At 43.8% G+C, this 13,710-nt stretch overlaps 1 protein-coding gene and 2 long non-coding RNA genes across 6 annotated transcripts; 2 read left to right on the forward strand and 1 right to left on the reverse strand.

The window, feature by feature from the left end:
• Nucleotides 1-408: 408 nt before the first annotated feature.
• Nucleotides 409-2,922, forward strand: LOC120674275. Of its 2 annotated transcripts, XR_005675037.1 has the most exons (4): nt 409-560; nt 1,817-2,201; nt 2,320-2,477; nt 2,589-2,922. It is a non-coding gene; the product is annotated as an uncharacterized LOC120674275 (long non-coding RNA). The 2 variants fall into 2 exon arrangements; XR_005675036.1 differs by lacking the exon at nt 409-560 and having other exon boundaries at nt 567-2,201; nt 2,589-2,900.
• A 1,406-nt stretch (nt 2,923-4,328) lies between these two features.
• On the forward strand, nt 4,329-7,390 carry LOC120676232. Of its 3 annotated transcripts, none has more exons than XR_005675726.1 (7): nt 4,329-4,733; nt 5,906-5,981; nt 6,112-6,211; nt 6,296-6,381; nt 6,474-6,573; nt 6,699-6,929; nt 7,015-7,390. It is a non-coding gene; the product is annotated as an uncharacterized LOC120676232 (long non-coding RNA). The 3 variants fall into 3 exon arrangements; XR_005675725.1 differs by having other exon boundaries at nt 6,312-6,381; XR_005675727.1 differs by lacking the exon at nt 6,296-6,381.
• A 1,133-nt stretch (nt 7,391-8,523) lies between these two features.
• LOC120675195 (zinc finger protein ZAT8-like) lies at nt 8,524-9,536 on the reverse strand. The gene has a single exon (XM_039956299.1). The coding sequence runs from the start codon at nt 9,504-9,506 to the stop codon at nt 8,847-8,849; it is 660 nt and encodes a 219-aa protein (XP_039812233.1). The 5' UTR covers nt 9,507-9,536; the 3' UTR covers nt 8,524-8,846.
• Between the last annotated feature and the right edge of the window lie 4,174 nt (nt 9,537-13,710).

Raw genomic sequence — 13,710 nt, forward strand, 5'->3', positions numbered from 1 at the left:
AGATGACCACCTTGGTAAAGCAGCGTCTAAACGCTCATGATCTTGACGGTCACCTTGGTAGGACCACTTTCCAGTGACAGGTATGCACATTTTTCATTTTCTTTGGGTTATTATTCTCTCGATTCAATGCTCATTTAATCCAGCCATTTCAAGATTATTACAATGCAAAGAAAATTTGATCGAAATATTTTAACAAAGTGAACCAGAACTTGGAATAAAATCTGGCCAGAGTTATTATCCAGTAAGCCCGTTTAGTAAGATGACCTGACAGGGAGCCGGAGCCCATTTAAGAAATCATATATAGGCTTAAAATGGGCCTTGGGCTTTTGTTTCAAGTTCTGGCAATCTGGCCCTTTTAAGCCCACATACCGGATAGTTCTGGCCCTTTCAAGCCCACATACCGGACCCGTCCACACGGAGGCAAATCTTCACCGTTGCATCAATATCCAACCACGTGGAACCCTACTGCGCTGCTTCCTCCTCGCGACTTCGCATCTCGCCGCCGCCGCCGCCGCCGCCGCCACCACCACCACGACCAAAGCTCGAGTCACTCTCAGGAGGTATGTGTATTATGTTGTACATAGCGATCTGTACTGTTAGTTTTGTTTCTGCTATTGCAATTACCCATTTTCCCGTAAAATCGCCATTTTAGATCTTTGCGCCCCGATGCTCCACCTTAGCATCATAGTTGTTTTCGGCGTCGCTGGGAAGGGGTCAGTGCAGTGGAGGGTGATTAGTGACTAGCATGTTTTGCTCGATTGCGCTGGCAAATGCCGCCCGTACGGGTGAGGCGTTACGAGTAGAGGCAGGCGGGTTCTTAGGGCCGGGTGTCAGACTGTCGACCTGTGGACCATTTCATGTGGTATCCTGTAGATTGGGGACAACTTATGAGTTATTTGATGGCAGTTGGGACTGCAAGGGGATATCGCTCTTTGGATCTAAGATCCTGTGGTTGACAGGATGGCTTGTTTGGGAAGAGATTATTCGAAAAGGAAATGGAATGTGTATGCGATGCTGGTCCGGCGGGGAAGCTATGCAGGACCACCACTTAATGCATGATTTGCTAGTCTCCTGTCAGTAGGGACTGTAGTCTGTGCTGGTTACCTTTAGGTAATAGATAGGTGGCAACATTGTTGGCTTGATGGCTCATGCTATATATGTTTCTTCTAGTTGATCAGTGGCATGTATGGTTTATTGGCTTAATGTATTTGATTGTGATGTGGTAATGGTAACATTCCATGTTTCACGTGCAATATATTACATATGAAAGTTGGTCTGCTGCAATTATGGTCTCTAGCAAGTTACTCATTTGTCTATGTACTGTGATTAGAATGAGTTTCAGTACTTCTAATGTGCATTCATTCTTGCCTAAACAGTTATGAATACCATAATAACCCTTTGTTGCTGTGACACTTGGGGTGCAATTCATAAACTTGTTTGTGGTTTTGGCACTTCTGTATTAGTAAAAGAATATGAGCCTCAAGCCCTCAACTGTTCCATTTCAGTTCTTTTCAAGTGCTGGTATACTAATGTTTTATGGCAGTCTGCTTCTTCTTTATTACTTAGGTTTTGGCCAACAGAAATGGGTTTTAACTCTCTTATGTCAACTTACTTTAGTATCAGTTGTAGCTCAGTATGGTTATCAATTTATTAAGGTTTTATTTGACCCTAAATCTACTACTTTTTGACACTTCGGTTGGCTGTACTTATTTACTCCCTCCGTCCGGCTTTGATCTTCGCATGAGCATTTTGGGTTTGTCCCACTTTGATCCGCGTCTAAGCATGGGCATTCAAATTCTTGCTTTGGAAAACACAGCGACGATGGGCTGGTGCATTGACAGCATTGTTCCATGGCGCGTCATAACGGCTCGGCAGGGATGGTCCCCCACATGCATTGGTGGAGCACCGCACTAGCTACAGAAACAAAGCATCAAAGCAATAAATGATGACATGTGTGCTACTGAATTAACTCAGGATGGACTGCTCCTTGGTCTTGCCGCTGAAGGCTCCGGCGTAGATCAAAGCTGGAAGGAGCGAGTAGAATGGTTCCACTCCTAAGCTGCCTTTACAATTTTTTGATGCGGTGTTCTGCAGGTAAGGTCATTATGGTTAGAGTCAGTGTTCTCAATGATGCTCTGAAGAGCATGTACAATGCTGAAAAGTGTGGAAAGCGGCAAGCCTTGATTAGGCCGTCATCCAAGGTCATTATCAAGTTTCTTATGGTCATGCAGAAGCATGGCTATTAGTTACCGATTGCTTATTCTAACACCTTTTGCTTCTCATGGAGGATGTGGTCCTAATTGTTGTTCTGCCGTGTAGGCTACATAGGCGAGTTTGAGTATGTGGATGATCACAAGGCAGGGAAAATTGTGGTTGAACTGAATGGTTGACTGAACAAGTGTGGTGTCATCAGTCCTCGCTTTGATGTTGGAGTGAAGGAAATTGAGGGATCGACGGCCAGGCTTCCATCTCGTCGGGTCAGTTGCTTGATGATATTACTGATTGCATGTACATATATTATGAACTGTCTGGGTTTTGTACATTGCTGAGAAGTTGTAAATTGATTAACTTACAACTCAAATTTGCAGTTTGGTTATATCGTGCTAACTACATTTGCTGGCATCATGGACCATGAGGAAGCCAGCGGAAGAATGTTGGTGGCAAAGTTCTCGGCTTCTTCTACTAATAAGAAGGAAATTTTGCAAGGAACATCAGTTTTTCTTTTTGTCTGAATAACTGCAGACAGGAACTTATGGAGAATCATCATGTTTGTTATATTGTTTTGGTTTGTGATATGTGAGGGTAGTTGAAGGCTCGCTTGTGACTTTGTGAGACACCAAAATGAGTACAGCTTATATAGTTGGCAATTGTATTTTTATCAAATTAAGGTTTGCTGCTTTCTCGTGGTTGCCTATCACCAAATATGCTCTTTCAACTCGTGGTAATTCTTATGTTTATGTTCCGAAGTGCCAGTGAAGTTTCTTTCACTGATGTGAATAACTTGGTTAATATGGATGCTGCTGAATTGTAGCTCATGGAGTATACTTGACGTGGAATTTTAGAAGAACTCTTTGCTACAGTGCACGCGATTTTACAATGCTCTTGTATTTACTGTTATCACCGAACGTATTGCAGAAATGCAGGGCATATGCATCAGATAGACAGATACACCAATTGAGATAAACCTTCTCAAAGAGCACAACGTTTCTACTAGCTCACTGCAGATGAGTACACTGACCTGCACCACATGGAGATGGAGTACTTCACTAATACTGATGTATTATTGCTGTCATGTTAACGAAAACGGATACAAGATGTTGCATTTCTAGCGTGACTTGTGAGAACCCCGGGGATACACGCGCTCGATTACCATCTTCCTGCGGAGGATGAAGATCTGCCAAAGATGTATTAGTTGCCCTACATGCCCAAGCACCAGCTGCCTATCTCCACGGCGCCGCCGTCACCGTCACCGTCGCCACACGCCGCCGCGCGCGCGGTCGCCGCCCGTGGAGCCGAGGGAGAGCTCTGCCTCTGCGTGAGTTACATGGCAGCGGGATCAGGACAATGTTGGGGTAGAGACTAGAGAGGGACACCCCGGTGAAGGGTCCTCCATGGAAGATGTTGGATGAGGATGCATATATAAAGAGCCTGAGGCTTGTTCCGGCGAGTGGAAGCTTTAGGTGGTGGACGGCCTTTTCGCGGACCTGAATGTGGCATCTTCCCTAGCATATTCTTGAGCACATGGAAACTTCTCCTTTTTCCTGTTCCATCTTTGATTCGCTTTCGAGTAACAAAGGATATTCCATGCCTTTGCGTTTCTTTCTCTGGATGTGTAGTTGGAGTGACTTGACGAAGCATGGGCTGGAAAGCTGGTTAGCTGTGCTCACGTAGAAGAGTCGCCAGGTGCTTTATTCGTGTAGATCGTACCAAGGACATGCAGAATGATCTGTTCCTCCTTAACTCTTGATGTTCTTGCCCGTTTGCTCGTTTCGTTTCCCAATGAGTACGAACATCACAAACAAAAGAAAAGTGTTAACCATATATTCTTTTTAAAAAAAAGGTTAATTCAGCCTAAAACATAACGTTGCATATTGCCGAGCACCTAAGACAGGTAAATTCAAGTTGGTTTTCTTTTTCGTTACCACAATACAATTCAATTTGGTAGCTGGAGCAACACTGGAATTTGCATATCGCCCGAGCGACATGAAATCTGAATGAAGTGCTGCTACCCAGCCCATGATCTCAATTCTCCAGTATACACACGGCCCACTGGCCCAGCCAGTAAAAAGGGCTGCACTCCAACTTGCAAGCCTTGCAGTGACCCACCAAACCACAACGGCGCAAACTCCCCGAAAGGCCAGCACCTCCCAAATCCCATCCCAATCATAACGAGATCACCGGAACAACCCAAACCCCCAAAGGGGACAACTCACCCGTTCGGCCGTTCCCCCGATTCCCAAAGATCCACCCCCGCAGCGAACTCAATCCGAAGCGATTCGATTCCCCGCATCGGCCCGTTGCTGCTCCAATTGCTTCGTGTGATCAGTGGCTTCGTGCTTCTCTCTCTCTCTCTCTCTCTCTCTCTCTCTCTCTCTCTCCTCTGCCTGTTCTGGCCAGCGCGTCGCGGTTGAAGGTCGGGGTGGTCGGGCGGGAGCGCGATGGCTGCGCCGCCGGCGAGGGCTCGCGCCGACTACGACTACCTCATCAAGCTGCTCCTCATCGGCGACAGAGCGGTGAGTGAGCGTGTTGCGGTCTACCTGCCCGATGATGTCTCCGCTTTGATTCACCGCTGCTGTTTTTTTGTCGTTGTCTGTGTTGGACTGTTGGTTGCGTGCGAGCGTAAGTCTGCTCGAAAGTGGCTCCTGACGAAATGCTAAGCTAGGTGTTGGTGGATTGTTTGTTTCATTTGTTTGGAGTTATAGCGGATTAGCAGAAGCGTGTGGCTTGGTTTACTTGCTGGTGACGAGTTGCGGGTGCATGAGCATATGCATGCCGGATTGTCAGTAGCTGTGATTGATTAGCTGCTGCCTTTGTATTAAGTGACAGCTACGAGCCTACGAGCGCCTTATTTTGGTGTTGAAATAGGGAGTGATACAGAAGATAACAATGAGATATTGATAAGAGAAGTTAGCAGTTGTCTTATGCGAAATTGGATAAAGTGCTACCAGGGATATGGGGGACATTATTATTCAGAGTCGCAGAAGAGTATTCTTGTTTTGCTGAAGGAATACTGGACTTGTATATGGGGTGCCAACTGCCAAATGCAAGTCGGATTATTTGATTCCGTGTTTAAATAAGTGTCTGTTTGTTTGGATTATGAATTTATGATCTACAAGGCTAGCTTATGGTGTTCCCAAGCATGTAGATACAAGGACAATGGCAATGGCTCATGCTCATCTAGTTAACTGCATGCCTGCATTCCTGAAGCACGGGATGGCTGTAAAAAAAAAATTTGAAACGGAACCGGCAGGAGAGCTGCCCGTTGTATTAAAGGATGGCTGTAAAATGGTTCCAGCTGTACTAGAAAATATGTTGCGAATGCAAATGTTTACAGAGGTCTGTTCCTTTCTTCAGATACATGCACATGTGTGGTGTTCAGACCATCCGAATATCCCATAATCAGTGACAAACACATCATGTATAAGCTATAATGACACCATGTACAGTTCAGATGGATTGGCATAGGAAATGAAGTTTTTGAGCATAAATATACTCAACCACAATATTTGGTATACTTCAATTTTTAGGGCACAATTAATATCTGACTCTACATTTTGCACTGTCACTCTATACATCTTGTTCTGCACTGTCACTTTCTAACTTTTTTATATCCACCAGTACTATCATATTTCTTCAATTTACAAACGAGTCAATTCCCTGAACCTTTCCTTTTCCCTATAAATAGGTGTTGGCAAGAGTTGCCTCCGACTGCGGTTGTTGTCTGATGGTTCCTTCACCACTAGTTTCATTACTACAATTGGGTATGCTCTATGTTGAAATATTATTTATCTCTCATCAAGCATTCCTGATCAATATTTTTGCATTCTTGTACTACCACCTAAAGTTTTCCTTATGGAAGTATAACATTATTTGCGCGTTGATGGCGTGCAGCATTGATTTTAAGATAAGAACGGTTGAACTGGACGACAAGTGTGTTAAATTGCAAATTTGGTATACAACTGGTCAAGAGCGGTTTAGGACTATTACTCAGGTGCTACACTCGTTTCATTATACATGCTAGTGGCCACTAGCCAGTTTTATGAAGCTATATGATAAACTGATATTTTCAATTAAGTTTCCTTTTATCTCAGCATACGTACTACCGAGGAGCCATGGGTATCTTGCTTGTTTATGATGTCACTAATGAGCCATCTTTCAACAGTATAGCCCTTATATATATCTTTAATCTACGTTTTGGATAATTTGGCCCAGTTTTTTGTTTGCTTGTTGATATTCTGGCTCATTTGATGTAGAGATATACGAAACTGGATCTGCAATATTGAACAGCATGCGTCTGATAATGTAAATAAAGTATTGGTAGGCAACAAGGCTGAAATGGATGAGAGTAAAAGGGTATTGATACAAGCACCCCTAGCCCTATTATGTGATTTTTTTACTTCTCTAATATTGGCTCTAATAGACAACCTGCTGTAAGTTTTGAATTACTGCTTCACTTCACTTTTCGACTGTTATTGTAGGCTGTTCCTACTGCTAAGGGGCAAGCACTAGCCGATGACTATTTCATCAAGTTTTTCAGGACTGTAAATTCCTATGCTGTGTTGTTTTGTTGTTTCACTGACGAACTTATTCTGATTTTATTTCGTACTGTATTTTTCAGAGTGCCAAGACTAACCTCAATGTGGAGCAAGTTTTCTTCTCCATTGCCCGAGACATTAAGCAGACTTTCTGAATCTGATTCCAAGCCTGAGGTATGGTTACACAGAGGCTTGTGTTTATAAGCATGTGAATTTATTTACTCTGTTCAGAGTTTGAAAAATATCTTATTGTTTGTAGGATCGGGTAGTCAATATTAGAAAAGATCAAGGTGCCGAGGCTTCGTCTCAGAAATCTGCTTGCTGTGGCACATGAGCAATGCTTTGTCTTCATTATCCTAAACTATTTTGGCTATGTTTTCTTACCTTTTTACTTGATATTGTAGGAAAAATGTCAAGAAAATAATCGTGATGTCTTTATTCTGTTACTTGTTTTCAGTCTGTGCAACGATTGCTCGTCTTTTTAGTTTACTGTCGCAGCCTCTCTTTTGGGTTGCTGCTGGTGTTTTTTTTTGGAGGGGGGTGGGGGTGGCATTTTTGTTGAAATCAATCGGCACACCTACTTTTGCAACACTGTGTAATCAAATTTAAATAATTCTATCTTCTGGTTTACAGGTCTAGTGGTATATTGTAATAGTACGTCAAGTCGCAAATAAGTTTTGCATGAACATTAATAGTCATACTGTCATAGTTATCATTTGTAAAATCTAAAGTTCTATGATATTATATATAGTCAGATCCATCTTTTTGTATGGTTTGTCTGACTGTTTACAAAAGAATATCACAGGTCATATTTAAAATAATTTGACTGCACATGTTCTAAGAGCAGTTATTATAACTATTGCAGTGAGTATTCCAGTTTTCTGGACCATTGACAAGCTAAAACTTTTGACTTCATGATTGTTGAAAATGATACTTGCAATTGGTAGTTGCGTATGGTGCATGATCGTAGCAACTGATGGAACAACTAGTACAAGTTTTTTTATTTAAAAAAAGGGATATCTTTCAAGTTTCAACCAATACACAGTCTGTTTTTTCTAGTTAATCAGAAATAATAATTGAATGATGTGGATTTTTCGTAGGGGCAATACATCATGAGAATTGCAATACAACTTTGATTTTAGCACCAAATCAACATGAAGTTTTCTGGAAGGAGTATACACATGCACTTCTTCAATTTACTCTTTATATAAATTTTTAAGTTCATATGATTCCGTATGTAGTTATAAAAATTGAGAAACCTGACATTATAAATCAAGAGGAAAGTGGAAAGAAAGTCAGTATTTCATTTGAGTTTTAACTTTTAAGTTGAAACTGTGAAGGAATATATGGTTGTGCCGTGAATGTTGATTACACCTGATACGTTCCCATTCATCCTATTATTGTAATTGTTTTCATGAGAGGTAGTTAGTTTGCCCATCTCATTTTGTTTTGTGAAATTGTTTATAAAGGCAAGCTGGGTTATTCTTCCATGTGCGTAGAAACTGTTAAACTCATTCTGTTTTGTTTGGTTCATATTCTTGTGGTTTTTTTTGGGTGTATTCTGACCTGCTGAAGATACTGGGAAATCCTGACAGGCGACAGCCTTGCAATTAGTCTGCATGCACTACTGCGGTTATCAAAATATATAGCATTTGTTAAAAAAAGGGTAAGGGGCATTAAAATTGAAAAGAAGGTTGATATCGAACTTGGCCATTAACAGCTGTTTAAACAGCATTAATTACTACAACGTGGTACGGTACAGAACTGTTACTTCGGTAAAATTGTCACTGCTTGGTCAAATGAAATGCATAGCATGATTTATTACTGTTTACACCAAGGAAGAAGAGTTCATCTCTATTTCCTTCAAACTACCCTGGTCTATAAATATACCTAACATGTACGTGGGAGGAACCGAGAATTTTACAGGAAACTAGGGGAAAATCTAACATGGCTCTTTTGGAAAGAATTTGGGTACACCCAGAAAGTAACAAAGGAACAGTATACCAAGATGAACTCAACAGTCAACAACGACCATGAAAGAAAAACTATGTGCAGCCTGGCTAAGGTAAATCAAAGGCTCAACTAGAGCGATCAATCTAACATGGCGAGCGCCTTATGTACACCCTGCTGGCCGGCGGCGCCCAGCACCACCACGCTCCGGCACTTGGCGCAGTTCTCCGACGGCGTGAGGTTGAGGTCCAGGCAGATGCCACCGGCGACGTCGCAGGCCTTCTCCAGCGCCGGCGGCCGCGCCTTGCTGTGCGCCTCGGTGTCGGCCTCGGCCTCGGCGCGGTGCCGGCGCATGTGGCCGCCGAGCGCCTGGCCGATGGCGAACTCGAGCCCGCAGACGGGGCACTCGTGCACCCTCGGCTTGGCCGCGGGCCGCTGTGGCGCCGGCGGCAGCAGCGGCTGGCGCCCGAGGCAGAGCTCCGCGTGGTCGGCCGGTCGATCCTGCGGCGGCGGCGGCGGCGGCGGCTGGTGGAGCAGCCTGGGCCGCTTGTGGCTGGCACGGTGGCCCCCGAGCGCCTGGAACGTGGGGAACTGCCGGCTGCACGTCTTGCACTCGAACACGCGCCCGTGCCCGCCGCGCCCCGCCGCCACCATCCCCGTTGGGAACGGCGCCGCCCCGTGCCCGAGCTGCAGGAGGCGCCGCCGCTGCTGCTGCTGCGCTTGCGCGAGGAGCACGAGCAGGCGGGCCGTGTCCGCGACGCCCGCCTCCACCTCCCACGCCGCTCTGTCCCTCTTGGCCATGACCAGCTATGCGCTATATAGCAGCGAATGTGCCGGGCATGGGGGCAAGGGCGCTGGTATAGTGGTATATATAGCAGCAGCACGCGCCGGCAGCGCATGGCGGCGTTGGAGTTGGATGCCAACAGAACAGCCTAGCAGCCCGGTCGGGCCCGCTTCAGACCGCCTGCCCTGCACGTACTCCGCGAAAGAAACGGGGCACGACTATCTACTCGATCGCCTAGTGGCTAGTAGCGTCCACACATGGTGAACGTTCGACTGAAACGACCCGATCTCCCATCTGCTCAGTTTCTAGACGTGGTTGTGTGTGCTATTCCGGGCGCTCTCGACACCTTTGACCACAGCTGTGCGCGCGCTACCTGTGGGTGGCTAATACCTCGCCACACTGGAGCTACTCACTACCGGACTCAGGTACTTTGCCGAGTGTCACAGACACTCGGCAAAGGCAGAAAAACACTCGGCAAATTGTTGGCCGAGTGTAGCACTCGGCAAAGCGCACACGGCCTTTCTTCTACCGGCGAAGCCGGCTTTGCCGAGTGCCTTTTCTCGGGCACTCGGCAAACCTTTGCCGTGTGCCAAGTCGCACTCGGCAAAAAAAGTTGAAACGGGACGGACGGACGGACAGTTGAACTGGCGAACGGGACGGCGAACTGGCGAACGGGACGGCCGAACGGGACGGGTCGAAAACTTTGCCGAGTGCCATATGCTCGGCACTCGGCAAAGATTCAAACTTCGCCGAGTGCCAACCTGGCCGCACTCGGCGAAGTTTGGGTTTTTGCCGAGTGTCAGGCGTCTGGCACTCGGCGAAGTTTGGGTCTTTGCCAAGTGCCAGTCTTCTGGCACTCGGCGAAGTTTGAAACTTCGCCGAGTGCCAACGTAATTACACTCGGCAAATACGTTTTCCAGGAAATCGAAAAATGATTGCTTTGCCGAGTGTCAGGGTAAAAACACTCGGCAAATTGTTGCTGTTTTTTTATATGTTTTCTGTTTTTATGTATTAACCACATTCATCGTCACAAAAAAAAACATATATACATTCCAGACAAGCGTTACATATATATGGCACATCCATCACATAATAACACAAATATCTCACGCTGTGTCGCATGAATATCACAAATAGCATAAGTCCAACATCGATGGTATAAGTGTAACGTTCAACAAGCACAAATCCAACTAATTAAACAAGTCTAGTCCAACAACAACAAGCCCGTAGAACAAATATCATAAACAACTCTAAATCAGCTAGGTGGCCACTACGACGCTGCACGTGCCGGTGAATGCTCGTCCGGAGGCTCATTTGACCCCCCAATCGATTGATTCTGCAAAAAAAATATATTTTAACTTTTGGCATGGTGATGCATAGAGCCACTATCTGAACAAGGTAAAATACAATAAAAATGCAGGCTGTATATATTGCATCAAACACAAGTATTATTTGCAATGCATCTGAACCAGTATTAGCTTGATAAAAGAAGGAAAAAATAAAAGGAGTACTGAGATTATACTACTTGTCCATCATGTACGATCGTTCTAAACTTCCACTAATTTTCCAAGTGTGGCTGAAAGATCAGTCCTGGTGCCTCCTAATCATATGTAATTAAACAGCAATATATAGTCACGAATTTACTGTCTAATTTGTGGGAAATTACATTGGCAGTCTAGCTAATCTCTAGTATATAGCACGAGAGATCTTGGGAAGGATCATGTAGCACACGTGTTCGATCAGCCAACCACTAAGTATCTCAACACTCCACTAAGTGAGTCTAGATGTTCTTTCAGATATAGCACATGATATATTGACATAAAGTATCTCAAAATTTGAATATATATGTGCAAGCAAAGTAAATCTATATATCATACTCACAGGAGTGCGTGTAGCGCCAGATGGAGCAAAGTGCCATGCTTGCAGCACTCGGCAAAGCCAGGATTTCATTTCAAAATCCTTCAATTCAAAATTTATTTAAACATATTTCTTTGATTATAATTTAACATTTCATTACTAAACATATATTTCAGACAAATATATCATGCTTCAATGATAAAAATTATATTATTTCAATCACTTTTAGCTATATTTCAATTTGTATGAACTAATTCACTACATTTTTCAAAAAAAAATAAAAAATACGAAAACATTTCGCAAAATAACCAAACTTTAACATAAACCAATTTATGAGGTCTATTGCGTATATAAAAAATTTAACATACTTTAGCCAAAAAAATTCCATTATTTCATGCAGTATAAGTTCAAATTCAATTTACATAGTACTAAAAAAACTTTAATATTATCAAATGGGCTCAAAAAATAATGAATATTTACCATAAACCTATCCATCATGTCCATTGCCTACACAAAAAATTTTGAAGTCAAAACTCAATTGGATGGTCCGTTGGACTCAAAAACTTAACTGACTCATTCAAATGTCATTGGATCCTCTTCAGGATTTCTCATCCTGTAACCAACGTATGTGATAACTTTTTTGAAATCTTCTCAAATTTTTTCCACAGCCTCTACTTATGTTATCATGCTTTCACTACAAATTTCATAATTTTCGGACTTCATTTGTGTTTTATAGAATTTAAAATCTATTCGGCCACAAATTCATTGCTATGTTTCCTGAATAAGATATTTGATTTTTTTCCTTTAAATTCTTGTACAAACCCTCAAATTTGACTCAATAACATGAATATAATTTTTCCATTAATTATCAACACTTTTGACAACATTTGGCAGTTCAAATTTGAATTATACACAAAATATTCTTGTAATCAAGTAAATAATCTAAATATAGTAAACATAAAGGATAATTTGCCAAATTTAAATATGATGTCTTTCACATAGTATGAGAACGGAGGAAAAAGTTTGGAGGTCGTTGGAGAAAGTTTTTGTATTTGTTTGCCGAGTGCCAAAGACGACACTCGGCAAAGTTTATTAAATGCCGAGTGCCTGTTCCATTACACTCGGCATTAAAATATGTTTGCCGAGTGCCCCAATTTGGCACTCGGCGAAGCATAATGGTAACGGCCGTGGAAAAATGGGAACGTTCGTGGCAACAGCGTAACGGCCTTGGGGAGCTGGTGGGTGCGGTGCACGTGACAGCGTTTGCCGAGTGTCGACTGTAGGGCACTCGGCAAAGATCTTGTTGCCGAGTGTCCCCATGTAGGCACTCGGCAAAGATCTTTTTGCCGAGTGTCCCCATGTAGGCACTCGGCAAACAAAAGCATCGCCACCGTAACGGTCGTCTGCGGGTCGTCTATTGGTGCAAGTGACGCTCTTTGCCGAGTGTCAACTGACTAGCACTCGGCAAAGTGTGTCTTTGCCGAGTGCCATATGGCTGGCACTCGGCAAAGAGATAGTCCGCCGAGTGTTATTTATTCGCCGAGTGCATGTTTTTTGGCACTCGGCAAATAGTATCTTTGCCGAGTGCTCGAGATTATGCACTCGGCAAATATCCGGGCACTCGGCATATGTCGGTTTTCCGGTAGTGACTCTTTCTAGATGAGGCTGCGCCGCGAGAGTGACGTGCGCGCTAGTACGTGGGTGGCGTCCGCGACCTGCCGGACGCGTCCCTTCCGTTCGCCATGCATGTTTTACTTCCGTCGATCGGGGCGGTTGGTGTTTTTTTCTTTTCTTTTTTTTATTATGGGAGGGCCGGTTGGTGTTGGTGATGGTGTCACGGTGACTCCTCTACTGGGGGTACAGTGCCGTTCAATTCAATCCCATTATTTATTGGGTCGGCTGTCCGGGGCAGCCGGAATCGTGATCGTCTAGAACGTACGGGTGGCGTCAGTGTCTGACTACAGACTGCATGTGCTGCGCCTGCGATAATCCTCCTGTCATGATCCACGAGTTTATTACATTATTACTGCTGTTCAATTCCTTTCATTGAATGGGATGCCGGCTAATTGTAGGCATCTTCTAATATGACTATATAGAGGGTGTTTAGTTGATGAAAATTTTTGGTACAAATGTCACATTAAATGTTTGACCAGATGTCGGAATAGATTTTTGGGCACTAATTAAAAAACTAATTTCAAAACTCGCTTGGAAACTACGAGTCTAATCTTTTGAGGCCTTTGACCGCATCATTAGCACATGTGGATTACTGTAGCACTTATGGCTAATCATGCACTAATTAGGCTCAGAAGATTCATCTCGTCGTATACATCTAAACTGTGCAATTAGTTTTATTTTTTAACTATA

The sequence above is a fragment of the Panicum virgatum genome, chromosome 5N, assembly GCF_016808335.1.
Source record: "Panicum virgatum strain AP13 chromosome 5N, P.virgatum_v5, whole genome shotgun sequence".
Classification (NCBI taxonomy): domain Eukaryota; kingdom Viridiplantae; phylum Streptophyta; class Magnoliopsida; order Poales; family Poaceae; genus Panicum; species Panicum virgatum.